The sequence below is a fragment of the Bos grunniens genome, chromosome 10 (assembly GCF_055505025.1).
Source record: "Bos grunniens cultivar Pamir isolate PY7600 chromosome 10, Bosgru_T2T1.0, whole genome shotgun sequence".
Classification (NCBI taxonomy): domain Eukaryota; kingdom Metazoa; phylum Chordata; class Mammalia; order Artiodactyla; family Bovidae; genus Bos; species Bos grunniens.
The window spans coordinates 86,404,685-86,432,366 of record NC_141174.1 but is presented as its reverse complement, the minus strand read 5'-3'; the positions used below and the strand labels follow the sequence as shown (position 1 = coordinate 86,432,366).

At 46.4% G+C, this 27,682-nt stretch overlaps 1 protein-coding gene across 5 annotated transcripts in view; it reads left to right on the top strand.

Moving 5' to 3' along the window:
• The first annotated feature begins 10,098 nt into the window (after positions 1-10,098).
• Positions 10,099-27,682, top strand: part of NOX5 (NADPH oxidase 5) — a 65,719-nt gene continuing 48,135 nt past the window's right edge. For 3 of the 5 annotated variants that reach the window (XM_086322796.1, XM_086322800.1, XM_086322799.1), the window contains exon 1: positions 10,099-10,260. Coding sequence is in view for 1 of the 5 variants with exons in the window: in XM_086322798.1 (XP_086178924.1) it covers positions 10,238-10,260 (23 nt within the window). In the remaining 4 variants the exon portion in view is untranslated. The remainder of the gene's footprint in view (positions 10,261-27,682) is intronic. The other 2 variants (XM_086322798.1, XM_086322797.1) reach the window with 1 other exon arrangement.

Sequence of the window (27,682 nt, the reverse complement as noted above, 5' to 3'; positions counted from 1 at the left end):
AAAGGAATAAATGTAGAAAAAATATTTATAGGTTTAAAAAAATAAAATTGAGAAAAGAAAAATAAATGGGAAGAAGAAAGAAAAAAAAAAGAAAAGAAAAACTCCACAGAACTGCAAAACCCCAATGTAGAGGCAGAGGTTTATAGCGACAATATAAAATGTTACTGAGGAAAAGACAAAGAAAATCTCAAAAGCTTAATTAGATTTCATAGTGCCAATAAAATTGACAACTATAACAGAGGGGGCGGGGAGAAAAAAAAGTAAAAAAAATCCAAAAGAATCTACAGAACAAGTCAAAATATAAGAATAATAAATGTTTTTCTTGAGTCACTGCTGTCAGAGTCCTTTCCCAGACTGGGAGTCACAGTCTACCTTACCTCCCTAGGATGCCCTCCAACACTGTGCTGGTCTCTGGACCTGCTGTGGAGGCAGCTCAGATTCTAACCTGGTCATACTCCTATGTGTTCTTGCCTCCAATGTCCACAGCTATCAGAACTAGTGTGTTTTCTTTTGTAGGGGCTCTCAATGACCTTTTATATATTCCATAGGCACAGAGTCTGCCTAGTTGATCGTGTGGATTTAATTTGCAGCTTGTACATCTGGTGGGAGGGTTTTGGGTCTTCTTCCTTAGTCACACTGCCCCTGGGTTTCAACTGTGGTTTTATTTCCACTTCTGCATATCTGTCGTCCACTGGGGTTTGCTCCTGAGGCTGCCCTGGAGGACTTGGGTTTACCCCTGTAAGGGTCAGGTGTGGAGGTGGTGCAGCTGCTTGGGTCACTGTGGTTCTGGCAGTACCAGGTACTCAGGGGAGTTGGTGGCTAGGGCGGCAAGAAATACAGCGCTCTAGAAGGGTATGGCACCCAGTATTGGCCATTACACTCCAGTATTCTTGCCTGGAGAACCCCCCTGACAGAGAAACCTGGCAGGCCACAGTCCACAGGATTGCAAAGGGTCGGACATGACCCAAGTGACCTTGCATGCATAGATGCAAGACTTTTTTGCCTGTGGCAGCTCTGCCCCATGAGGGTTGAGCATGAAGGTGGTGCAGCTGCTTGGCTTGTGGGGACCCTGGCAGTGCCAGTTGTGCAGGGACACAGTTGCCTCTGCCCCAGGAGTTGTGGCCCTATCAGAGTCTTTTTTTTTTTTGAGCCTCTTGTAGCTGGTGATCAGAAGGCCTCTTTGGCCAGTCTTTCTCTGTAGCTCTGCTCATTCAGGCACTTAGAAGGCACCCTTGCCTGGGATCCTTCTCTGTTGTTTGGAGTCAGGCACATAGAGGGGCCCCCCTGACTGGGGTCCTACTCTGTAGTTCCACACATCAGTCACTTAAAAGAGCACCCTTGGTGGGGTCCTACTCTGTAGTTCAGTACGTCAGGTGTTTGGTGGACCAGCCTCTCCGTTGTTCAGCTGCCAGTGGTGGCGTGTGGGGAGAGAGAGGCTATGGCGATGGCTCTACTGCTACTTGTGACTCAGCAGTATTGCCTTGCTTCATGGCTGCCTGGCTTTCTTCCACAGGCATATCCTACTTCAGTCTCCTCCCTCATATCCCCTCAATCTGTCTTTCCTCAGTCAAGAGCAGCGCTTGCCTTGGGATTGCTCCACAATCCCTAAACTCCAGCTCCCAGCTGCTGCACCTTCCAGGGGACCTGTGTCCCTGTCCAGGGTGTGAATGACTGCGGCAAGGACTGTCTGATTCTCATTCCATTTAGGCTGCCACAGATCAGCTGTTTCACTCTCAGCCTTAAATGTTTCTCCTCTGGCCCAGACAATTGCCCCATGTAGGGATCAGACCCCTGCTTCAGTTCCCCCACCTGCTGAAGGCACATCCAGTCCTGCCAAGGTCCAGCCCCGGCTGATCCAGGGAGTTTGAAGCAGGGACGGCGTCGGTGAGGATCAGGATACAATAGCTTCAATTAGATATTAATTAGAGATGTAAAGAGTAATAGAATGAGGATAGCTCAGTAGGAAAATTCAGTGGAGAAAAGAGACTGAGTAGCTTGGTTTATGCGGGAGACCAATAAAACTTCAAGACAAGAAGTTTGCACCACTTACGTAGGCCGCAGGCGTCCTTCTGTTCTCCCGAAGGAGAGGAGACACTGAGGCCTCCCCGGTCAGATCTTAGAAGCCCAGGCAAAATTAGTAAGCTTGGTGGGTTCCACGCTCCAGATGGAGACTCAGCCAGAGTTTGAGAGAGAGCGCGACATGGGGAGACCAGTATTTTGAGAAACTGATCCCAATTCTTTATTTTCCATGGTCTACTTTTATACACTGAGATGTTATGCAAAAGTCACGTGGGGTCAGCAGTCCTGACTTTTATCAAAGTCAGGTGCTTCATACAAATGTATACAGAGGTCTTAGGGGTGTTACATCATCTTCTGGCCAGGGGGCCTGCTGACAATTTATGACAATCTCATGACAGCGGTCAGTCAACCAGAACACTTATTTCTCCAGGGGTGATTATTCTTAAAAAAGACTCCATCTTCCGAAGGTATCAGATAAAGTTACATTCCTATAGGGTGAGGGTGTAGTGGGTTTTAATTAAGGAAAGAATTTGCTTAGCCTAAGGTCTAACGTGATTTATATCAAAGGTTAATACTTATTTCTTCTATATATTCATTAATGTGTGTAAGGGCAGGGGATGTGGAGACTTAGCAACAAACATTGGCTCAACAAATGAAAAACCCTTCACCAATACAATTTCTAATCAGCCCACTATACTTATACTAATGGTTTTCTAACTTTTCTAAGGAACCTGTTTTTAGAAGGTTTAAAGCATCTCGTGCCTCTCACGGTTGGGAGGCTGTGAGCAATCACATGTGGCTGGACAAGCCTGTCAGGCAGGCTAGAGAACCTTCAGAGGAGTTTGTAAGTTAAAACACTCTTGTCACGCCCAGGAACTTTTATTAACTGGAGCTCTAAGTTAACTCCTTCTCCGAAAGAGGTGGTGGGGGACAGCCCCCCGTAAAGTCAGAGGTGTAGGTGAGAGCACAAAGTAGTAAAGTAGGCAGGCTCTGGTTATGGGGGTAGATGCTCGAGGATTTCCAGGGGGACTCCTGAGGCTCGATCCCGCCTTTGCGTATGTCGAGCCCCCTTCCTCATGACCTTTGCCACGGGTGGAGTGCCTCACGCTGGCCCCCAACACAGTCCTACTAACACTCCTGTTTTTCCCCCTAGTTCCTTCATCCTACCGAGTTTTGCGTGGGTCTATATATTCTTTCCACTGGTCAGGTACTCCTGTCCGGTCTCAGCTGGTATTGTGCATGCACTTCTGTGTCTGAAGGTGTATTCCTGGTGTATCCATGGAGAGAGATGTACTCCACGTCCACCTACTCCTCCTCCATCTTGTTTCCATTTTTGTATGTTTTCATTTTCATTTGTCTCTAAGTACTTTTAATTTCCCTTGTAATTTCTTCTTTGATCCATTGGTTGTTTGAAAGTGCATAGTATTAATTTCCTCATATTTGTAAATTTTCCAGTTTTACTCCTGTTATTGATTTCTTGTTTTTTTTTTTTTTCTATTATGTTTGGAGATAATACTTTGAATGATCTCAATCTTTTAAAATTTACTGAGACTTTTTTGTGAATTGATAGATTGTCTAATTTAGTGAGTGTTCTCTGTGTACTTGAGAAGAACAGGTATTTATATGTGTGTATATATATATATATATATATATATATATATACACACACATACATGCAGAGTATCTCTGCCACTGTGGAAAGACTCCTCTGTGGAGCATGTTCTATGAGTCTTGGGGAGGGCTTGGTCTCCCATTTGTATCACTAACTTTAGCAGGAGTGAGAGACTTCACCATTTCAACATCAGCTGGACTTCCCTGGTGGCTCAGACAGTAAAGCATCTGTCTACAATGCAAGAGACCTGGGTTCGATCCCTGGGTCGGGAAGATTCCCTGGAGAAGAAAATGGCAACCCACTCCAGTACTCTTGCCTAGAAAATCCCATGGACGGAGGAGACTGGTGTCCATGGGGTCGCAAAGAGTTGAACACGACAGAGCGACTTCACTTCACTTTGGAAATCTAATACTAAATTAACCCACTCAGGGGCAAAAGAAGAGGTTATTGCCAAATATCCTGGCTGCTATGGATATCTCTGCTCTTGCTTTGAAGGAATGGCTAGGAGTCTGGAGGTAGGCTTTTGGATTTGTCTCTGCTAGAGCGGGTTGGGGTTCCTCCCATCCTTACTTTGCAGGAGTGAGCTGAGCAGGCAACTAACCTTGGGTGGCCAGTTCCCATTGACTGGGATTCCTCAATCCTCAGTACTTTATCCCCATGTAGGTGGCAGGAGATGAGGATAGGGCCATATTTCTTACATACTTCCCCAGAGGTCACTGGTGTTTCTTAAAGAAGGCAGGGGTTGTCAGATGAGCTTTCTGGTCTGGGTCACCTAGATGGGACGTGGGGGATGTGTCAACCAGTAGCCTCTGGGCTTCACTTTCGGGCACAAAACAGCTTTCCCTGGCCAAGCTTCATAGATCTGTGCCCATGTAGTGCTGAAAATCAACCTTCAGAAGGCCTAAAATATGACAACTTGGGAACATACAAGCATACCCTAACCCACCAGCCCACAAAGTTGTTTTTAAAAAACATCAGCATGAAATCTCCTAGACTCTCAATGTGTTAAAATTGGAGGAGATCTGCAAGCTAGGCTGACTGCAGCCCCTCATTTTACAGATGATAAGACAAGACATCATGAGAGGGGAGGCCTTGCTCAGGATCACCCTGCAAGCCAGTGGCATGACCAGGACTGCCCGAAGTCCACCCACTGCCCCACCACCAGTTTGGGAATGAAGGTCAGCACATTCTGCTTTTCTTATTCTTGCTGCTCCTTGAAGCTCATCTTTTGAATTCTGTGCCCATGATCTTTCTTATCTAGTCCTACTACCACTGCCTTAATTAAAGTCTCTTTCCTCTTGCCAGGATGGTGATGATGGTGAAAACAGTATTAATGATAGCAGCAGCTTACACTGGTTGAGTCCTTCCTTCTCACCTGGCCCTGTTCTAAACTTTACAAGTATGAATGCTTTAAAACTGAACAGCCCCTTGAAGGAGATGATAATATCACTTTCATCTCGTAGATGAAGAAACTGAGGCACAGAAAAGCACAAGGTGGGCTTCCCTGGTGGCTCAGTGGTAAAGAATCTGCCTGCCAATGCAGGAGATGTGGGTTCAATCCTTGGGTTGGAAAGATCCCCTGGAGAAGGAAATGGCAACCCACTCCAGTATTCTTGCCTGGGAAATCCCATGGACAGAGGAGCCTGGTGGGCTACAGTCCATGGTGTTGCAGAAGAATCAGACACAACTTAGTGACTAAACAACAGAGATGGCAAGTGGTGAAGCCAGATTTGAATTTGAGCGGTTTGACTCTGGAGTTTATGCTCTCAACCATTTTATTAAAGTGCCTTGAATGTACATTAGCATAATGGATAACATTACAGACTCCTGTATTACAGACCCCATTTTACAGACCAAGAAACTGAGTCTTGGTGAGATTAAGCAAGGTCATAAGGCTAGTAAGGAGCAGAGTTTGTTCTCAGACCAGAGCTCTGGCTCTTAAACACCAGTTATACTTCCTTCTTGTCATCATGACCTCCCTGCCACCATCAACCTGACAAAATCTAAACCTCCAACATGCGGGCCCCAGAAGCTGTGTTTTTAACAAGCAAACTTAAGAATCACTGATATCAGGACTGCTATATTTAAAAATAGATAACCAACAGGGACCTACTGTATAGCAGGTCTCTGCTCAGTATCATGTAACAACCTAAATGGGGAAAGAATTTGAAAAAGAATAGATACATGTATATGCCTAACTGAATCACTTTGCTGTCCGCCTGAAACTAACACACTGTTAATAACTGTATTCCAATATAAAATAAAAAGTTTTCAAAAAGGAACTACTGGGATCAATGGTCAAGATTAAGGAATCAAACAACACAGAGTGGGATCCTGGGCCTATCACTTTAACCCCTTTAAGCCTCATTTATCTCTCCTCTAAAACAGGGGCATTAGTTATTTTAAACCACAGCTAGCATTTATCATCTGCTCACTGTTGTCCAGGCCCAGCGTCTCACATGCATAGTTTGATCTGCTCACACTGCTATCCCACCAGGTTGCAGAGGCAGGTAAGTAGACGACACCAAGCATTGAGCCAGTGTGGGTTCACACTCAGCAGACAATAGATACCACCTTAGCCACGATTATTGCTCTTCATCCGTTTTGGGTCTGCCTCCCCTCTGAACAGGAAGATTCTCAGAGTTATGACATGTGTCTCACTCATTTCTGTGTCTGAACAGGATCTGTCTCATAGTCAGCTTCCAGATTGTAGATATCTGTTGACATGAAGGCTGAGAGCATGTCCTCTGCTTGGCTTCCAGACCCTTATTGATTTTTTTGGCTGAAGTGAGCCTCTTGCTTTCCATTCTCTTCCAACTATTCCCTATTCTTCTACAAACTCAAGCTATGCATGCTTCAAGTGATTTACGTTTTTACTTTAGGGATAAGGACAGCACAGGGTGGATTTTTGAGACTTGCAGAAGAGGATGGAAAATCTGGGCAGTTGGGACCAGCCGTCATCACAGTGTAATGTAAGATGTGAGCTGACATGCTGGTAGCCAAGGTGACTGGTGATCTCACCACCTCATCTGTCTGCATTTGAGTTCTCAGAAGGCTCATTGCTGCTGCTATGGGAGTACATCTCTTGATCCCATAAAGTGGCACTGCTTTGATGCATCACAGGGTCACTGTGAAGATCAGATCAAATAATCACATGCTAGTGGAGGATTTTGCTAACTGTAAAGTTTTATACTGGGGCTATGCTTCAATCAGGTGGGCATGTGGTTCTTGGTGAGTCGCCCCTCCCCTTGGTGGGGACGTCCCTCTCCAAGACTCGGGGCCTTACCTTCTCATTGTTCTCTCTTCCTGCTCCTCTGCTTGCTTAGATCAAACCAGGCTGGGCTTTCCTCACTTGCTTCTGAATCCCTTTCAGACCCATCTTCCTTATCCTTGTCCCCTTGCTTTCAGATTCTTAACTGACATTTTCATTTTTCTACAGGAACCAGAGTCTTTCCAGCATTCCCATCTTACTTTAGCAGTGCCCTATGTCTGCTGGTAAGTGTTGTTTGGCAGTCTTGGCTCATGGACCACTGCCTGAGCATGCAGCTGTCTGATGAGCTCCTAGCCATTGGGAGGAGGGAGTCTGTTCCTGTCTTCCTTTACCACACACATACAAGCCTCCTGTGTCCTGGAGCATCCTGTCACATTGCTTGTCTCAAGCCAAGATCTCGCCTTTCAATAGAACCTCATTCAGTTTGTTTCCTTACTGACATCATGTCGTTCCACCTGGATGATCTTCTGGTCTCTTGGTGGCCCTTTCAGTCTCTCCAGCTGGTGGGATCTAACCCAGACTTCTGAGAAAACAAACCTGCTGTTGTAACCAAGAGCTAACAGACGGGGTGCTGTGAGTAGGCCTTGTGCCTGCAACACCTGGTACAGTCCCTGCAGGCCCCACAGGAGGCTCTGCTCCCCGCCAGTCACCCTCAGAAGCCCCGTGCAGAAGGTTGGAGGGCAAGCACCACCAGTATCCAGGTAAGGGGACCAACTGACCCAGGTTGCTTGGGGCCAGGGATTTTGCAGGGCACAAAACATTCAGTGCTAAACTGAGAAAGTCCTGGTCTCCTTATAGCCAGGACAGTTCAGCCTCAAGAGGCCAAAAGGGGGTCCTTCACTTCTGTTAAATTAAAAAAAATACAGAACATGAGAGCGGTGAATTAAGTTTTATCTGGGGCAAAATGACGACTGTACCCCAAGAGACAGTGTTTCAGATAGATCTGAGAAGCTGCTCCAAGGAGGTGAGGGAAGGAGTCAGGATATAAAGGAGTTTTACAACAAAGGGCAGGTGGTCAGAACATCAAAAGATTACTGTTAATTAAAGAAAACTAGATATCCCAAGTTAAGGAATTTAGCACTTTTCGAATGTGTGGGAAGATGCAAGAGTCTGGGCTCACTGAAACTGTTCCTTTGATTTTTCAGCTATCTGGGGCCAGGATCCTGTGTTCTCACATCTTGATTTTTCTCAGGGCTCACCAGCTCATGGTGGAGGACTGGAATCACCAATGACTGTAACATTCTTGTTTACTGATACGCAGGAAATATTTCACTTTTCACTTCTTATTTGGCTTCAAGACCCCTTCATTGATTTTGCTCAGTTGATGAGGATGTAAGCAGTGGTTTTACCTGAGCTTGAAAGCTCTGTCCCAGTCCAGATGAATGGTGATAAAAGACAGGTCCAGGCAAGCCCATGTTGGCCCTCAGCAGCCTGCTTGATGATGTGGGGAAGTGAGGCTCACACACAGGAGGAACAGAGAAAGAGCACATCTATTTTAGTTAAGGTGGCAAGCCTCCATCAATACAAGAGAAACCCCAGGAAACAATGATGCAGATCATTATCAGGTAAGTTTGCTGTTGACCAACAATGCCCATGTGTGGGGTTCTGCAGAATGTACAAATCAGACATTTTCTTCAGGCAAATACAGCGGGGGAAGGATTTAAAAATGTGTTCTTGACAATATAATTCAACTGCTTCCAAAGCTACCTGCCCACCTACCACCTCTCAACACACAGAGGCATATGCACACACACACGCATATGTACACACACACGGCCAGCTTCTTTTTCCCTCTTACACATCCTTGCAGGTCCTTTGACCTGTGCTGCTTCTGTATCTAGACCGTGGCCCCCGCTGTGCTTCCAGATCCTCAGAGAGAGCTGAGACTCTTGGGCGATGACTTTCAGTGCTAACAGCCTCCCTGGCCTCACAGATGTCCTCATGTTGCCCTTTGGTGCCTGAGGGATTGCTGCCTCTATTCTCCTGCCCTAATCATTCCAGGGTCAGGTACCAGACAGCTCAGGATAGCCCCTGTGCCCCAGAACCGCTAGGATTATTTTAAAAACCAGTCATAAGCCTGCATACCCTGCCTTACCCATCTTTCCCATGGAAGCTGCAATAAAGGCTCTTACCTGTTGGGAGCCACCACGGGAGATCCCACCCATGACAAAGGTCGTGTGGAGAAGACCTGACAGGTAAAGGCGGATCAGGACTCAAGGGATTTCCTGGACCTGTTCAGACATCTACCCCAAAACCAAAATCTGTCTGTCTACTGTTTACTATATTATGTCTTTCAACCACTCTTCTGATATTAGCAGGGGGCTATCCCCGACCACCTTTTTCTGGAGAAAATCAACTTAGGGCTCTAAGTTGATAAGTCTCCTGGGCATGAAAGGAATATTTTTATTCTAACCCCTCTGTTGGCATTCTAGCTTGCTTGACAGGTTTTTCCTTCCTCTTACAACTAACGCACATGATTGTTCACAACTTCCCAACCAAGAAAGGCACAGGAAGCCTAAACATTTTAAAAGTCTTCATGGGAATAGAGCCCTTTAAGGGGTGAAAAATTATTAGACTAGTACTGGTTAAGGGCTTCATTGTTGGGCCAGTGCTTGCTGCCAAGTTCCCATATCCCTTTTCCAACTAATGCACTCCCAGGTGCGCAATGTGGTTGGAATGTAAGAAATGTAGTTGGAATGTAAGAAAAACAAGTAGTAGTCTTGGTATTAACCACATCAGACCTTTGAGCTAATAAGCTCTTTCTTTGTTGTGACCCACTGCACCTTCGCTCCGTGAGAATGTCAATCTGTTTATTACTTTCTGAGGCTGACACAGATTAGAAATATAAAGAAAAAAAAACACTTCAGGGAACACTTGTGTGTTCACTTGAAGTGAAAGAACATTTCAAGGGAAAACAAGTTTCCTGGTTTATCAACCTTTATCAAAAAAAGGGTCATAAAATGTCAACAGGCCTCCAGGCCAGAAGATAATGTACGTAACATAAGACCCTTGTTTACGGAAAGGCATACAGAAAAAAATCCTGGTTTCAATAAGGGCAAAACTGCTGGAGTGTTTGGGCTGACTCTGCATGACCTTGCATCTTTCATCTCCCTCTATGTACAAGTCAGGGTATAAAAGCTCCTTTTGAAAATAAAGTTGCAGGCCTCGCTCACTGAAGCTTGGCCTCCCTGTGTCATTCATTTGCCGACGCTGTCCATCCTGAGGGTACCTTTGGATCCTGCTGGGGCTGGACCCCGACATTACCCAGTTTCCTCTGCCATCTCTGCCTTCTGACTGGGCCCTGGTATTTCCCCGTGTAGACCTGCAAGGTTTCCATGCCTCCTGTTTCTAGGGATCTGTGAGTATAACATGCTTCTTCCCTTGTGAAAGTTGTTTCTGTTTCTGCATGTCTTACCCTACCTGCCAAAGCAACAGGTACTTTTGTTACAATCAGGCACACATCCAAACACTCATTGTGTGTGGATCATCTCATTAAACCTCAGCACAGTCTGTGTGTGTGTGTGAATTAGTCGCTCAGACGTGTCCGACTCTGCGACCCCATGGACTGGCTTCCTCTGTCCATGGAATTCTCCAGGCAGTTGAGGTGGGTTTTATTATATTTTGCAGATGAGGAAATGAAGGCCTGAGTACATACAATTAAAATAACAGAGCCAGGATTAAGAAATCAGGCATGCCAATCTGAAAGGCTGTACTCCCAACTTCCCCTCTGATCTGCCTCAATCATTATTGAGTAGCTGTCTTAATATTACATTAGCAGGCAGGGGCAGGGTAGTATGTTGTCTCCAGAAGCTCCCATGTGAGAGCAGAGGTCAGTTGGGAGAACTGAGCTGTGTATCTGGTTCTGGTCCTAAGTGGCCCCTCTTGAGAGCTTTAAAGGGCCCATAGAGGAGCTGGGTACGAGGTGGGAGGCAACCTCCTGGAGCATCCTGTCTTGATGGATTTGAAGGGCCCTAGGGCAGCCCCTGCCTAGAACTCTCGTTCAGTGATCTGTTTACAATCACCCTCTACCCCCAGCATCTGTCAATCAAGGAGGTTTTAAGTTATGAGCAACAGATACCAGCTCTGGGTAACTTCAGTGACACTGATCAGAAGACTATTGGTACGTTAACAGAATCAATAGAGAAGTTAGAAAACTGGTGTAAGAATCATCACACACCAAAAGGAAACTGGTGGCTAGAACACAGCAAATTCACCCTCAGGAACAGTGTGATCAGGATGCCACCTGGGGCCCGTGTCCCTGCACACGCACTGTGGCTACTCCCACATTGCTGTGTCTTCCTGACACTGATTTAAGTATCACCATCAGTGGGCACTTTGAGGGGTGATGGTTATGTTCACTGTCTTCATTGTGGTGACAGTTTCATGGATCTATATATAGGTCAAAACATATCAAATTGCCCATTTGAAATATTTGTAGTTTATTGTATGTACTCTTGCCTTAATAGCACTTTTTAAATCATGGAGTCTGAAGACAGCCCTGGTGCCTAGAGCTGAGGGGTGACAGAGGGAAGTGGAAGATAAAACGGAAAACGGGGGGCGAAGGTCAACAGGCCAGCTTCGTGAAGAGGGGCAAACTGGTTCCTCTTCCTAGGTCTTCTAGAGGGTTCCAGATCTCTTACTGGGTCATAGTTTGTCAATAGCAAGTTAAATTTGCAATTGATGTCAGCTTTGATAGACTAACTACTACTTCTTCCTTCTTAGGCCTTGTTTTCAGCTCCTCTAACCATCTTTTCCTCACCAAACTTCAGCCTGGGAGGGACAACCTCTCTTCCTTTAGGAGCGGCACTGAGACAGGTCTCAATGGCTAGACTGTTGAGGGATGGCATTGCTCAGATGGGTTGTCCCAAAGCAGATAGTGAGGCATGAATTTGTATTAAGTTCCCAGGGGACACAGGTAAGGGGATGGGGAAGCAGGACAAAGCCTGGGGACCCTCAGACAAAGGCCTATGAGGGCAGCTTCTGCCAATCCCACAGGGTAGCCTGGAGTATGAAGAACACTTCAAATGTCCTAGTCTGGGCTGGGCTCTCATGCTGTCGCCTACCACCCACTGGGAGAAGAGGAGGAGGACACCTACTTCCAGGAATGCCCTGAATTCTTCACTTTAGCATGGGGCCACTCCAGCAGCTGAGGGCAGTTTCCCCCAGGAGAGGTGAGGGTCTACCGTGGGAGGAGGGCAGGGGCCCGGGAATGATGCCAGGTGGTCAGAGTGCAGCACCAACACTGTCCACGACATGCCGGCGTCTCCTTTAAATCCCAGCAAGTCCAGCTCGGTTGATAGAGGTGGTGGAAAGGCAACCTCATTTGGAGGAAGGTGAGCCAGAGACCCTAGACTTAATTATCACACAATTCTTTTACTTGGCTGTGTGTTTTCAGCCGATAGAGCAAAGCAGGCCTAGCTACACACATCTGACACATTCTTCCACTGCTCATGTCACAGGTATTCAGGATTATCAGTATTCAAGAAGTGCTACACCTTCTGTTTTAGCCACTCTGCATTATGTTGGAGATGTACGGGGTCTCTGCCCAAGGGGGCTGTGGGGTGAGAGGGAGAGCAGGGGGAGTGTGGGGGCAAGTGCTTAAAAAGGCTCTGTTGACTGATCCCAAGGCAGGACTATTCGCTGCCTGCACAGAACAGGACATGGAGACTGGAAATGTGAAGATCGTTTAGTTCAGGGGCCTCACTGTACAGAGGCCCGGAAAGGAGAGACTGTCCACTCCTTCAGTGCCTCTCTGTGCCAGGGCTTGTATCAGAACCTGGGAATAGAATGCCAGGATGTCACAGACCCCAGCCTTTTAGCTTTTCACCTTGAAATAATTATAGATTCACGGGAAGTTGCAAATATGGTACAGAAAGGCCCCACATGCCCTTCACACAGCTTTCCCCAGTGGCAATGTCTGGACTAAAACCACAGTGTAATATTAAATCCAGGAAACTGACATGGGCACAGCCACACAGTGTTCACATGTACATGTTCATCTGTGTGGGTTCATGGTGTGTATGTAGGGGTGTGTGTGTGTGTGTGCACGTGTAGTTCTGCGTATCACACGTATAGACTTGTGCCCATCATGACAATCGCGATACAGAGCTTTTGTATCACTGCAAAGGAGCTCTCTCTGAGTCTGCTTTATAGTTGTCCCTACCCACCCCCACCCCACATTCCTGGGCCTCTGCTAAACCACTTTCCATCTCAGCCCTTGCTATTGGTAGGCTCACTTCTTAGGAGGGATAGAGATGCAGATACAAATCTTGGTAATGCATGGAATATTAAATACCTACATAAGTATAGGAATGAAGTTATACCATGACACTCAGCTGCAATTAATGTCGCACTCCTGATGGTGTCTAAGTCAGGTTGAATCCATTGAAAGGGGACCAGAAGTTTTTAGTCATTAAAGAGAACAAGTGGCACTGAGTGAGCTGACGCAGAACAATCTTCAGAGCAGATGACATTCTGGTGCACAGGTGTGTGTGTGTGTGTGTGTGTGTGTGTGGCAGCTATGTAATCAGATGTCATGTGTATACCACCAACAGTACTCATAGCATCACCTGTGGGAAGTGAGGCCAGCAGGGAGGGAGGTGGGAGGGATGTTCCTCTCCTTGCCTGTTCTCTTGTGCTTTCGCAGTTTTCACTACATAATAAAAGCATGGCTTGCTTTTATTGAAAGGAAATGGAATTATTTTGGACCCTCCTTAACTAGGAGGAGTGTATCCTGTATAGTCATATCCTTCATATCCTTATATAGTCATATCGTTGCTTTTTCCTCTCCCTTGGGTTTACAAAAGGCCCTCTAGGGACTTAGCATTCTTAAAAGGGGGTTTTGCAGCCTCTAGTTGCCATGGTAGCTGTTGCTCCTGGTGACACAAGATGCAGGCCTGGCCCTCACGGCCCTGTGTGCAGGGAGCTTGGAATCCCCACCCGGGGATGACAGCACCCCCACATCACCCTGGGTCCCAGATGTTTAAAAGATGTCGCTATCAACGCTAGCGTGGGAATGAGTCAGCTGTGTCATTTCAGGAAGACATTGTGTGATCTGTGCTGTGTGGTGTACTCTTTCTAAAGACAAATGCTCTTCACCTAAAAACACATTTACCTCTGTCTTAGAGCACCAGACCCGTTCTCCTCCCCTCCAGGGTAATCTGGTTTAACTGCCTCCAGCTAAACATAAGAGTCCTATTTAGACGTTGTAGAAGGGCAGCCCATTCTCACACCAGGGTTCCCTCCCAGCACACACAACTTCCTCTCAGAGCCAGAAACAGGAAGAATTGTTTATTGCTTCTTAAGGGACTGGAGAATGCTTGCTGACCATAGGAAGAAAACTGAGTTGACTTCCAGTGTGTGGGCTGCTTCAAGATAGTTATTGTTCTTTCCCGGTAAGTCAGTAAGAGCAATAGATGACGTAAGTTAATTTGTTAATAAATTATTGTGGTATATTAAATTCCCATGAAATTCTTCTCCTTCAATAACAGAAAGGTCTCGCTTTTCATAGGTGATACCGTTAGTGGTATTTGTTTGTGTATGTACACATGACATCTGATTACAGAGCTCTCTCTCTCTCATACACACACACACACACACACACACACACACACACACACACACACACACCCCAGAATGTACCATTCAACATTGTGTGTTGACAGAACAAAAGTAAAGTTCAGTGAGAATTGGAGGAGAGAACTAAGTAAGCTCTTCTCTTGGGGAGGAGTGGGCTGGGGAGAGAACATTTGTGGTGGCCCTTGAGGTGGGCTAGGAATTCACCAGGTGGAGATATAAGGAGGAGAGCTATCACATCCTTGTTGCTAAAACCAGGGTCCTGAGTCTGTCCAGAGATTTTCCCAACTATGTCATGCTGCCATGGCCCTGAGCCCTCTTCAAGTCAAGGATCAAAGGTGTAGTTTCGGGTGAACACAAAGCCTGGAGAGAGGCAATGCCTTCTTGTCAACTAACCAGAATATGTTCAGTCCAGATGGAGCCTTCACTATGCCGATGTGCACTGAATTGCCAGAGACTCCACTTCTTCTCTAGTGGAACCAGTGTCCTGGGGACAGGCTGGGGCTGCTGCCCTAAAGTAAGGCCTTGTCATTCATGCTGTGATTTCTGTGGGTGCAAACTAGATAAGGTTAAAGGAAGGAGAGGGAGGGAAGAAAAGAAAGGCAAGGCAAGGTGGAGAAAGCAGGGAAGGCCAGGCAAGTCTACTCTGTGGAAGGTCTCAAGCTATGACTCACAGTGGGAACCAGAGACAGACATCCTTCAAGGCCTGATGTTTGAGGGCCACATTTCCTCCCTCTGGGATTCCCAAAGCCTAATGGTTCTTGGCGCCTCTCAAAAACAACAGGCAAAAATTATGTTTTAATTTCTTCCAATAAAAGTTTGAGTTATAAATACTGATCTTGTTCCAAGAACCAATTCTTAGGAAATAGGATTAAGACATAAATTTACCGAGTTCCTGGATCAGCCTGGATTCTTTCCCACTTAGGCCACATGTGCTCCACCCTGCCTTCTTTCTGCCTGTGTCTGAGATACAGAGGCCAGCCTCAGGGTTTGTAATCACCCCCTTATCGTGGAGCCTTGTGGGAAGAGTCTGCGTTAGGGGACTAGGACTCTAGTTCCATCTCCACCAACTCCTGAGTGACTGTCAAGAGGCCACATCCGCTCCAAGGACTCTGTTTCCCCATCTAGAAAAGAAAGGTTGGTACTTCCTTGGTGGTCTAGTGGTTGAGAATGTGCCTTGCAATGCAGGGCACATGGGTTTGATCCCTGCTCAGGGAGTTAAGATTGCACATTGCCATGGATCAACTAAGCCCGTGTGCCACAACTAGAGAGTCTGTGTGCCACAGCAGAGATCCTGTGTGCTGCAACTAAGCTCCGACGCAGCCAGATGAAGAAATGAACAATTTAAAAAAAAAAAGAAAGAAAAGGTTACACTAGATGTTTCATAGGAAAAAATCTGCATACACAATTTTAGGGAGGTGAGTCGGTTAAAAGTTTACCCAAGTAAGTAAAAACTAATTTTAAGTGTTCGGAAGTCATGGAACAAATCAACTTCAAGCCTATGTGCTGTGCTGTGTTTAGTCGCTCAGTTGTGTCCGACTCTTTGCAACTCCATGGAGTGTAGCCCACCAGGCTCCTCTGTCCATGGGGATCCTCCAGGCAAGAATACTGGAATGGGTTGTCATGCCGTCCTCCAGGGGCTCTTCCCAACCAGACCAGGGATCGAACCCCGGTCTCCCGCATTGCAGGTGGATTCTTTACCATCTGAGTCACCAGGGAAGGCCAAGAATACTGGAGTGGGTATCCTTTCAGTTCTCCAGGGGAAGTTCTCCAGGGGAACTTCTCAATCCAGGAATCAAACTGGGGTCTCCTGCATTGCCAGACAGATTCTTTACCAGCTGAGCTACCAGGGAAACCCCTTCAAGGCTATATCCAGATCTAAGTTCTATATGTCTTTAGACTTCTCCACACTCAAAAGTGGAAGCAGAGTGGGGAGGAGGGAAGTGGCTTGTCTTCTACAGCTGGTCCCCCACAGCAACCCTCCCACCATTGCCCTCTTTTATAACAGGAGAGTGTCTCACACATGTCTTCTGTCTCTTGGGCTGGAATGGTGGTGGTAGCAGCAGCTGGCCCTCGTTGCGTGTGTTTCTGATGGCTGGAGAGCAAAGGCATTTCCTGTGCTAAGGGTGTAGACAGGGGTGGGAAGAGAGTGGGGTAGCCGAGGACAAGAGGTTCTCACCCAGCCTCTAGGTCCTTCCCCATCCTCTCTGAAGAACAGCCCCCTCCAGAAAGGAGAAGGAAGGGAATCAGGAGCATGTATCCAGTGGAACCCACTGGAATGTGTACTTGCAGGGTCTCAGTGGAGCCACATAACGTCACAGGAGTGAGTCTGGTGTTACTGAGACCAAGCTCGTCCTGCTTACTGCACATCAGGCCAATCAGTAGAGATGAGTTGTTAGGCCGAAGAATAGGAGTTTTATTCAGAAAGACAGCAGACGAGAAGATGGTGGACTAGGGTCACAAAGAACCGTCTTGCCCAGGTTTGAACGCTACTTTGTTTGCTGTTTGTTTTTCCCTTAAATAGAACAAAGAGGGGGAGGTAAGGAGGTAAAGTAAAAAGAAGGTGCTAAGTTGCATGTATTTCCTGCTTCTGGCCAGACTCCCGAGGGAATGTGTTGTCTCTTCTTGCCTGCAGCCATTCACAGGTGGGTCTGGTCAGGGGGTTTCCTGTGAGCTAAGCAAAGGTATTCTAGCTTAACGCTCAGGTGTTCCTTGGCAGAGTTCCTTGTTGTTGTTTACTGGCTAAGTCATGTCTGACTCTGACCCCATGGACTCTAGCCTGCCAAGATCCGCTGTCTATGGGATTTCCCAGGCAGGAACATTGGAGTGGATAGCCATTTCCTTCTCCAATGGGATCGTCCCTATTCAGGGATTGAACCTGTGTCTCCTGCATTAGCAGGTAGATTTTTTTTTTTTTTTTTAACCACTGAGCCACCAAGGAAGCCCACAGGGTTCCTAGAGAGGGGCAGTTATGTATACTTTAAGCTACAGGCAACATCCCTTTAGTAGCAAAAGCAATACAACACAAAGGTTAAAGTGAAAGAGACATCCAATGTGGAGTCAGATTTGTTTTTCCCTGTTTCATGAGCAGTCCCTTTCTACAGGTAAGGAAAGTGAGGAATGTGGAAAGGAAGCATGTTGGCTTACAGCATCAAGCGCTGAGCCCAAAATACCCATGCTGAGGGTGGTTGGATGAACAGGAGCATCAGGACCATGACCCCTGGAGGAGGCAGTTGGGGTCACATGCACTCACTGATTCCTGCTTCAGAAACACTAGCCAGGATGCTTTTTCTGGGATTTGGGAAACAAAGGAGGTGGTTGGGAATAATGAAAACAGCCTTCTGAACAAGTGAAAATAAACTGAGTGTCTGTTCCGGGACAGGTGCTTCCTCATATGGTGCTTCATTTAGTCCTCAACCGTGTGATCTGGTAGGCAGGGCAGACACACCTCCACCCACCCTACACAGAACCCTCAGAGAAGGTCAGAGGGCTTCCAGGGAGGGCAGAACTCCAGTCAAGCTCAGCCCCTCTCACTCACAGGTCTCGCTCCTATCAAGGGACCCACTGGCCACACCTGCCAAACAGCTGATCGTCCTGTGTGATTTCCTGGAGTACAGTCAGCCCGCCGCCATCCCATGCCCAGTGCTGGGTATGGAGGAGATGCTCAGAATCAGAGCACAAGTGTTTTCCAGCCTATTTAAAAGTAATGGAAGCCACCGTTGTGAATTGGTCTCCCCACGCCTCTTTCCACCTGCCAGAGTGTGCCAGAGTGACTTCCAATAGCTAGGTGGGAAAATAAATCTTTCCCTTTTGCAGGAAATTATACCTCAGGGGGTCCTAGGAAAAGAGCACTGTGCTGGGAGTCCTGCACTGGATCAGCCACAAGCCTGCCGGGTGCCTCAGTTTCCCCATCTGGGCCACAAGAGTGGCTTTGGTGTGCCTAAAGGCCTCTTCAGAACCCACGAACTCTGACTCTTTTGGGGTTGGAGCTTCCAGTCTCTCCCAGAAGGAATTCCCTTCTAGGCTTGTTGTCCAGAGGCAGCCCTGCTCAGGCCCCATCTCTGTGGTCCTTCCTGCTTTTCTACTTAAAAATAGTCTTCGCTAGGCTATGACCAGATAAAAGAGACACACGCAGCTGGAACTCGCTGGCCAGAGACTGTCACTATTAACTCCTGCCTGCTGGTTACAGATGAATTATAGCAGGTCCCACGGGGAATCATAGCAGGGACATAAAGAATAAATGGGCTTCTCTGGTAGCTCAGATGGTAAAGAATCTGCCTGCAGTGCAGGAGACTTGGGTTCAAACCGTGGGTTGGGAAGATTGCCTGGAGTAGGAAATGGCAGCCCGCTCCAGTATTCTTGCCTGGAGAATTCCATGGACAGACCATGGGGTCACAAAGAGTTGGACACAACTGAGTGACTAACACTATCACTATCAAAGAATAAATAAGGAATATGAGTTTTGTGAGGGCAGCAATCATGGATCATCTATTTATTGCAAGGATGACATAGAATATTTCTTAAAGGAAAAACTTGAGGGAAATAGTGAATGAGCAGAGGTGTTTCCTACCTAGAGCTGATAGGCATGTTGGGGAGAGAAGAGATATATACACGAAAAGTTAAATAATGACCTAAGGACCAAATCCTCCCCTCCTGCCCACCTGCCCCCCACCCCGCCCCCCGCCACCACCCATACAAAGCAATGGTATGAGATGTTGCAAGACAGCATGTGTTCAGCCAAATCTATGGGCAGGAACACAGTGTAATTAACTCTGGGTTGGGGACAGCAGGAAGAGCCTCCAGAAGGTGGACTTTGGGCTGGCTCTTGAGGGATGAGCCCAGTTTGAGGGGTGTGGTGCCTCCAGATGCTTGCCCGGAAGACCAGGCAGTTCCTGCAAAGGTTCTGTGTTGAAAATGAGCAAAACATGCTCAAGTTTTCCAACAGAGGCTGTGTCTCTGCTTCGAGAGATGGGATAGTGGGCAGGACTGATGGAGCTCAGAGTATTCTGTTCCAGACTCTGCCCCTTAGTTTGTCTGATAGATGGAGCTCAGAATATCTGCCCCACTGGGATCTTGTTGGGATTTCCTGGGATGTATTTGCACAAGGATTTTGCTCTGGGAAATGTTTCATAAATACCCATTGTAACCCCAAGGGGAAACCTGTTGCTTGAGGCAGGCACAGTGTTGGCTCTCTCCACATTTCCCTCAGGCTGAGGGCAGCTACTCAAGGTCCCAAATGCTGACCAAATCGGTAACCAGCTCGTGGAGCCCCATGGTTGTATACAAGAGGAAGAAAACAGGTCCCAGCCTTCCAGAGCTTAAAGAGGAGATAAGAAAAGCTGGTGAAAACTTAATATCCTCTGAGATTTTGTTTATCAGTTTAAAAGGATGATAGAACTTGCTGGAATGATATTAAGTCAACTTAACTGCCCTGTTTTCTACGAGGTCATTTCAACCCCAGAGAGGTAAGACTAGGGTGGGGTGATAGGCCATATTCAATCTCATTAAAAAGAGACCTAGTGACATCGCAGGAAGACAGAGCCTCTGTTTACTTTCCTTGGCCCCAGGAACAGCACCCTGTGGGCCTCTCTCCCAAACACAAAGTGCACAGTGAGGATGAAGTGAAGTGTCAGTCACTCAGTCGTGTCCAACTCTTTGTGACTCCATGGACTGTGGCCTGCCAGGCTCCTCTGTCCATGTGATTCTCTGGGCAAGAATACTAGAGTGGGTTGGCATTTCCTCCTCCAGGGGATCTTCCTGACCCAGCAATTGAATCTGGGTCTTCTGCATTGCAGGTGGATTTTTTACCATCTGAGTCACCAGGGAAGACCAATGTGGATAGGTCAATTTTAATGGCTTTAAACGTGTATATCCCTGGGACTGCTCTTATAGTGTGTTTCAAGGCAGGGAGAACAGGAGAACATCTCCACTGAGCAGATGAGGGACTGGATCTGGAACAGGGGATGTGACTTTCCTAGACCAGAAAGTGAGTTAAGCTGGCCATGGAAGCCCCTTCTCCTGATTAATGCCTGGAGCTGGTTCGGTTCCTGCTGGCCCTGGTTAGAACTGAGTTGGGTGTTGGGAATGGTTGACTGAAGTCGGGGGCTTCCTCTGTGGGATGCTGATGTGGCTAGCCCACTAAGCTGCATGCTCGCTCAGTCACGTCCAAATCTTTCTGACCCCATTGCTGTAGCCTGCCAGGCTCCTCTGTCCGTGAGGCTCTCCAGGCAAGAATCCTGGAGTTAGTAACCGTTCCCTTCTCCAGGGGATCTTCCTGACCCGGGGATCGACCCCAAGTCTCCTGCATTGGAGGCAGATTCTTTACTGCTTGAGCCTGCTAAGTCACTCACTAAATATGGACTAACTGTTACAGTCCAAGCACTGCTCTAGTGTTGAGATTCATTCAGAATGAAACAGACACAAGTCCCTACTGTCATGGAGCTTACATTCTAGAGTGGGGGAGGCAGACAAGGAACAGTAAGAAAGCACTTTATATAGCACACTGGAAGATGATACATGTCACAGAAAGAAGAGGGTAGATCAGGGTAATGGGAACCAGTAGTTTGGGGTGGGTGAGATTCAACTTTAAGACAGGATGCTCCAGGTAGACTTCATTAAGCAGATGTGAGATGAGTAAAGGCTTGAAGGAGGTGAACGAGTTAGCCAGGTAGATCTCTGGAAGAAGAACGTTCTGGGCAGAGGGAATGGTCAGTGCAACGGCCCTGGGGCAGAAGTGTGCCTGGGATGTTCAAGAGATACTGAGGAGGCCAGTGTGGCTGGAGCTGAGTGAGCAAGGGGAGAACCTGAGGTGAGGGCACATGGGTCATGGGGTCATGTCATGGGGAGGGTTATGGAGGGCTTTGTGGTTATTCTAAGTGGGATAAGAGCAGGTGAGTACTCATCTAACTTGCATTTGAACAGGATCCCCAGGGCAGCCAAATAGAGAACAGACTCTAAGGCAATAATGGTGGAACAGAGGGTGAGTTAGGAGGCTGTCAACATGGTCCAGGTGAGCAGTGATGGTGCCTCTGGCTAGGCTGGGACCTGTGGAGGCGCAGTGAGATTCTGCATCTATTTCTAATGTGGATGTATAAGCTACAAGGTTGGCTTGTGGGTTAGATGTCAGACATGTAGGAAAGAAAGGAATAGATGTGTACTCCATAGTGCTGAGGGGAATGGGGCAGGGGTCATTTACTGAGATGGGAATACCAGCGGGCTCGGAGTTAGGAACTGTGAATCCAGTTTTGGGTGTGTTAAATTTTAGATGCAGATTGACATCCAAGTGGAGATAGTAACTGGGGCAGTTGGAATTACTGGACCACAGTTCAAGGCCAAGGTTGGGGATGGAGACATGCACTTGTAGATGAGCTGGTTAACTTAACAAGGAATTATTAGTTTAGATAGAAAAGATAGGCTAAACCCAACTTACAAAGGCCACATAAGAGAGCAGAATCTAGGAACTTCCTTCGTGGTCCAGTGGTTAAGACTCCATACTGCCAGTGCAGGGGGCCTGGGTTTGATCCTCAGTCAGGGAACTTGATCCCACATGCTGCAACCAAAGATCTCACATGCCACAACTAAGACCAGATCAGATCAGATCAGTCGCTCAGTCGTGTCCGACTCTTTGCAACCACATGAATCGCAGCACACCAGGCCTCCCTGTCCATCACCAACTCCCGGAGTTCACCCAGACTCACATCCATCGAGTCAGTGATGCCATCCAGCCATCCCATCCTCTGTTGTCCCCTTCTCCTGCCCCCAATCCCTCCCAGCATCAAAGTCTTTTCCAATGAGTCAACTCTTTGCATGAGGTGGCCAAAGTATTGGAGTTTCAGCTTTAGCATCATTCCTTCCAAAGAAATCCCAGGGCTGATCTCCTTCAGAATGGACTGGTTGGATCTCCTTGCAGTCCAAGGGACTCTCAAGAGTCTTCTCCAACACCACAGTTCAAAGGCATCAATTCTTTGGCCCTCAGCCTTCTTCACAGTCCAACTCTCACATCCATACATGACCACAGGAAAAACCATAGCCTTGACTAGACAGACCTTTGTTGGCAAAGTAATGTCTCTGCTTTTGAATATGCTATCTAGGTTGGTCATAACTTTCCTTCCAAGGAGTAAGTGTCTTTTAATTTCATGGCTGCAGTCACCATCTGCAGTGATTTTGGAGCCCAAAAAAATAAAGTCTGACACTGTTTCCACTGTTTTCCCATCTATTTCCCATGAAGTGGTGGGACCGGATGCCATGATCTTCGTTTTCTGAATGTTGAGCTTTAAGCCAACTTTTTCACTCTCCTCTTTCACTTTCATCAAGAGGCTTTTGAGTTCCTCTTCACTTTCTGCCATAGGGGTGGTGTCATCTGCATATCTGAGGTTATTGAGATTTCTCCCAGCAATCTTGATTCTAGCTTGTGTTTCTTCCAGTCCAGCATTTCTCATTATGTACTCTGCATATAAGTTAAATAAGCAGGGTGACAATATACAGCCTTGACGTACACTCCTTTTCCTATTTGGAACCAGTCTGCTGTTCCATGTCCAGTTCTAACTGTTGCTTCCTGACCTGCATTCAAATTTCTCAAGAGGCAGGTCAGGTGGTCTGGTATTCCCATCTCTTTCAGAATTTTCCACAGTTGATTGTGATCCACACAGTCAAAGGCTATGGCATAGTCAATAAAGCAGAAATAGATGTTTTTCTGGAACTCTCTTGCTTTTTCCATGATCCAGCAGATGTTGGCAATTTGATCTCTGGTTCCTCTGCCTTTTCTAAAACCAGCTTGAACATCAGGAAATTCACAGTTCACGTATTGCTGAAGCCTGGCTTGGAGAATTTTGAGCATTACTTTACTAGCGTGTGAGATGAGTGCAATTGTGTAGTAGTTTGAGCATTCTTTGGCATTGCCTTTCTTTGGGATTGGAATGAAAACTGACCTTTTCCAGTCCTGTGGCCACTGCTGAGGTTTCCAAATTTGCTGGCATATTGAGTGCAGCACTTTCATAGCATCATCTTTCAGGATTTGAAATAGCTCAACTGGAATTCCATCACCTCCACTAGCTTTGTTCATAGTGATGCTTTCTAAGGCCCACTTGACTTCACATTCCAGGATGCCTGGCTCTAGGTCAGTGATCACACCATTGTGATTATCTGGGTCATGAAGATCTTTTTTGTACAGTTCTTCTGTGTATTCTTGCCACCTCTTCTTAATATCTTCTGCTTCTGTTAGGTCCATACCATTTCTGTCCTTTATCAAGCCCATCTTTGCATGAAATATTCCTTTGGTATCTCTGATTTTCTTGAAGAGATCTCTAGTCTTTCCCATTCTGTTGTTTTCCTCTATTTCTTTGCATTGATCGCTGAGGAAGGTTTTCTTATCTCTTCTTGCTATTCTTTGGAACTCTGCATTCAGATGGGAATATCTTTCCTTTTCTCCTTTGCTTTTTGCTTCTCTTCTTTTCACAGCTATTTGTAAGGCCTCCCCAGACAGCCATTTTGCTTTTTTGCATTTCTTTTCCATGGGGATGGTCTTTTCTTTTTTTTTTTTTAATTTTGTTTTATTTTTAAACTTTACAAGTTGTATTAGTTTTGCCAAATATCAAAATGAATCCGCCACAGGTATACCTGTGTTCCCCATCCTGAACCCTCCTCCCTCCTCCCTCCCCATACCCTCCCTCTGGGTTGTCCCAGTGCACCAGCCCCAAGCATCCAGTATCGTGCATCGAACCTGGACTGGCGACTCGTTTCATATATGATATTATACATGTTTCAATGCCATTCTCCCAAATCTCCCCACCCTCTCCCTCTCCCACAGAGTCCATAAGACTGATCTATACATCAGTGTCTCTTTTGCTGTCTCGTACACAGGGTTATTGTTACCATCTTTCTAAATTCCATATATATGCGTTAGTATACTGTATTGGTGTTTTTCTTTCTGGCTTACTTCACTCTGTATAATAGGTTCCAGTTTCATCCATCTCATTAGAACTGATTCAAATGTATTCTTTTTAATGGCTGAGTAATACTCCATTGTATATATGTACCACTGCTTTCTTATCCATTCATCTGCTGATGGGCATCTAGGTTGCTTCCATGTCCTGGCTATTATAAACAGTGCTGCGATGAACATTGGGGCACACATGTCTCTTTCCCTTCTGGTTTCCTCAGTGTGTATGCCCAGCAGTGGGATTGCTGGGTCATAAGGCAGTTCTATTTCCAGTTTTTTAAGGAATCTCCACACTGTTCTCCATAGTGGCTGTACTAGTTTGCATTCCCACCAACAGTGTAAGAGGGTTCCTTTTTCTCCACACCCTCTCCAGCATTTATTGCTTGTAGACTTTTGGATCACAGCCATTCTGACTGGCGTGAAATGGTACCTCATAGTGGTTTTGATTTGCATTTCTCTGATAATGAGTGATGTTGAGCATCTTTTCATGTTTGTTAGCCATCTGTATGTCTTCTTTGGAGAAATGTCTATTTAGTTCTTTGGCCCATTTTTTGATTGGGTCATTTATTTTTCTGGAGTTGAGCTGTAGGAGTTGCTTGTATATTTTTGAGATTAGTTGTTTGTCAGTTGCTTCATTTGCTATTATTTTCTCCCATTCTGAAGGCTGCCTTTTCACCTTGCTAATAGTTTCCTTTGTTGTGCAGAAGCTTTTAAGTTTAATTAGGTCCCATTTGTTTATTTTTGCTTTTATTTCCAATATTCTGGGAGGTGGGTCATAGAGGATCCTGCTGTGATGTATGTCAGAGAGTGTTTTGCCTATGTTCTCCTCTAGGAGTTTTATAGTTTCTGGTCTTACGTTGAGATCTTTAATCCATTTTGAGTTTATTTTTGTGTATGGTCTTGATCCCTGTCTCCTGTACAATGTCATGAACCTCATTCCATTGTTCATCAGGCACTCAATCTATCAGATCTAGGCCCTTAAATCTATTTCTCACTTCCACTGTATACTCATAAAGGATTTGATTTAGGTCATATCTGAATGGTCTAGTGGTTTTCCCTACTTTCTTCAATTTAAGTCTGAATTTGGCAATAAGGAGTTCATGGTCTGAGCCACAGTCAGCTCCTGTCTTGTTTTTGCTGACTGTATAGAGCTTCTCCATCTTTGGCTGCAAAGAATATAATCAATCTGATTTCGGTGTTGACCATCTGGTGATGTCCATGTGTAGTCTTCTCTTGTGTTGTTGGACGAAGGTGTTTGTTATGACCAGTGCATTCTCTTGGCAAAACTCTATTAGTCTTTGCCCTGCTTCATTCCGTATTCCAAGGCCAAATTTGCCTGTTACTCCAGGTGTTTCCTGACTTCCTACTTTTGTATTCCAGTCCCCTATAATGAAAAGGACATCTTTTTTGGGTGTTAGTTCTAAAAGGTCTTGTAGGTCTTCATAGAACCGTTCAACTTCAGCTTCTTCAGTGTTACTGGTTGGGGCATAGACTTGGATTATTGTGATATTGAATGGTTTGCCTTGGAAATGAACAGACATCATTCTGTCATTTTTGAGATTGCATCCAAGTACTGCATTTTGGACTCTTGTTGACCATGATGGCTACTCCATTTCTTCTGAGGGATTCCTGCCCACAGTAGTAGATATAATGGTTATCTGAGTTAAATTCACCCATTCCAGTCCATTTCAGTTCACTGATTCCTAGAATGTCGGCATTTACTCTTGCCATCTCTTGTTTGACCATTTCCAATTTGCCTTGATTCACGGACCTGACATTCCAGGTTCCTATGCAATATTGCTCTTTACAGCATCAGACTTTGCTTCTATCACCAGGCACATCCACAGCTGGGTATTCTTTTTGCTTTGGCTCCATCCCTTCATTCTTTCTGGAGTTATTTCTCCACTGATCTCCAGTAGCATATTGGGCACCTACTGACCTGGGGAGTTTCTCTTTCAGTATCCTATCATTTTGCCTTTTCATACTGTTCATGGGGTTCTCAAGGCAAGAATACTGAAGTGGTTTGCCATTCCCTTCTCCAGTGGACCACATTCTGTCAGATCTCAACACCATGACCCGCCCATCTTGGGTTTCCCCATGGGCATGGCTTAGTTTCATTGAGTTAGACAAGGCTGTGGTCCTAGTGTGATTAGATTGACCAGTTTTCTGTGAGTATGGTTTCAGTGTCTGCCCTCTGATGCCCTCTTGCAACACCTACCGTCTTACTTGGGTTTCTCTTACCTTGGGCGTGGGGTATCTCTTCACAGCTGCTCCAGCAAAGCGCAGCCATTGCTCTTTACCTTGGACGAGGGGTATCTCCTCACTGCCGCCCTTCCTGACCTTCAAGGTGGGATATCTCCTCTAGGCCCTCCTGCGCCCGTGCAGCCACAGTACGGTTACTCAGTGACCTCCAAAAAGGACTTATTCTGGCATACACCTCCCAGGACTGCTGCTTCTTGCCTTATCTTGTAGCCAGGTCAAGGATCCAAAATGCAAGTTTGGTTCATCTGAAGTGATGCAAAGAAGCAAGGACAGAGGTGAAGCCTTTTCAGCAGAGGCACTAAGACCAGGCAGAGCCAAATAAATTTATATATTTTTAAAAAGAGCAAGGTATATCAATAAGTTAGGATACTGAAAGGGAGACAGTGAGTTCGAAACCAGAAGAGGGTGGGATTCAGGAAGTCAAGAGAGGACAGAGGTTCAAGAAAGGAACTCACCTTCATCACATGCTGCTGTGACCCCTGGGCTTAGAGGGGTAGAAATCTGATTGGAATGGGTTCCAAAAAAAGGGGGGAAATGAGACTGAGTATAAGCAACTCTTTCAAGAAGCTTTGCTATTAAGGAGAAACTGGGCACTAGCTGGAGAAAGAACGATCCAGCCGAGAAGGGGAAAACACTGCAGAAAGCATGGGGTCACCATCCTTGAATGGGCGAGGGGATGCAGGCTCCAGGGCACAGGAGGCCACGGGAAGGAGCACAGGCAGGTGACCTATTGCCTTCCGCACGGCTTGTCAGCGCGTCAGCTGCTTTTCCTGACTCATCCAGGTGGAGGAAGGTGGCCGTAGCAGTGTTCCCACTCTACAGCAAGCAGAGAAAATCCAGGAGCTACAGACTCAGAACTTAACATCAGCCCCAAGAATTAAATCATCTGTTATAGGGCTGGAGTGAAGACATCATGCCTTTGACAAAAAATGTAGAAGAAAAATGCTTTCTGGCAAAAAGCAGCCAGTTGGGAGCATGGCGTGTAATGAAGTGCTGTGTCCCCTCT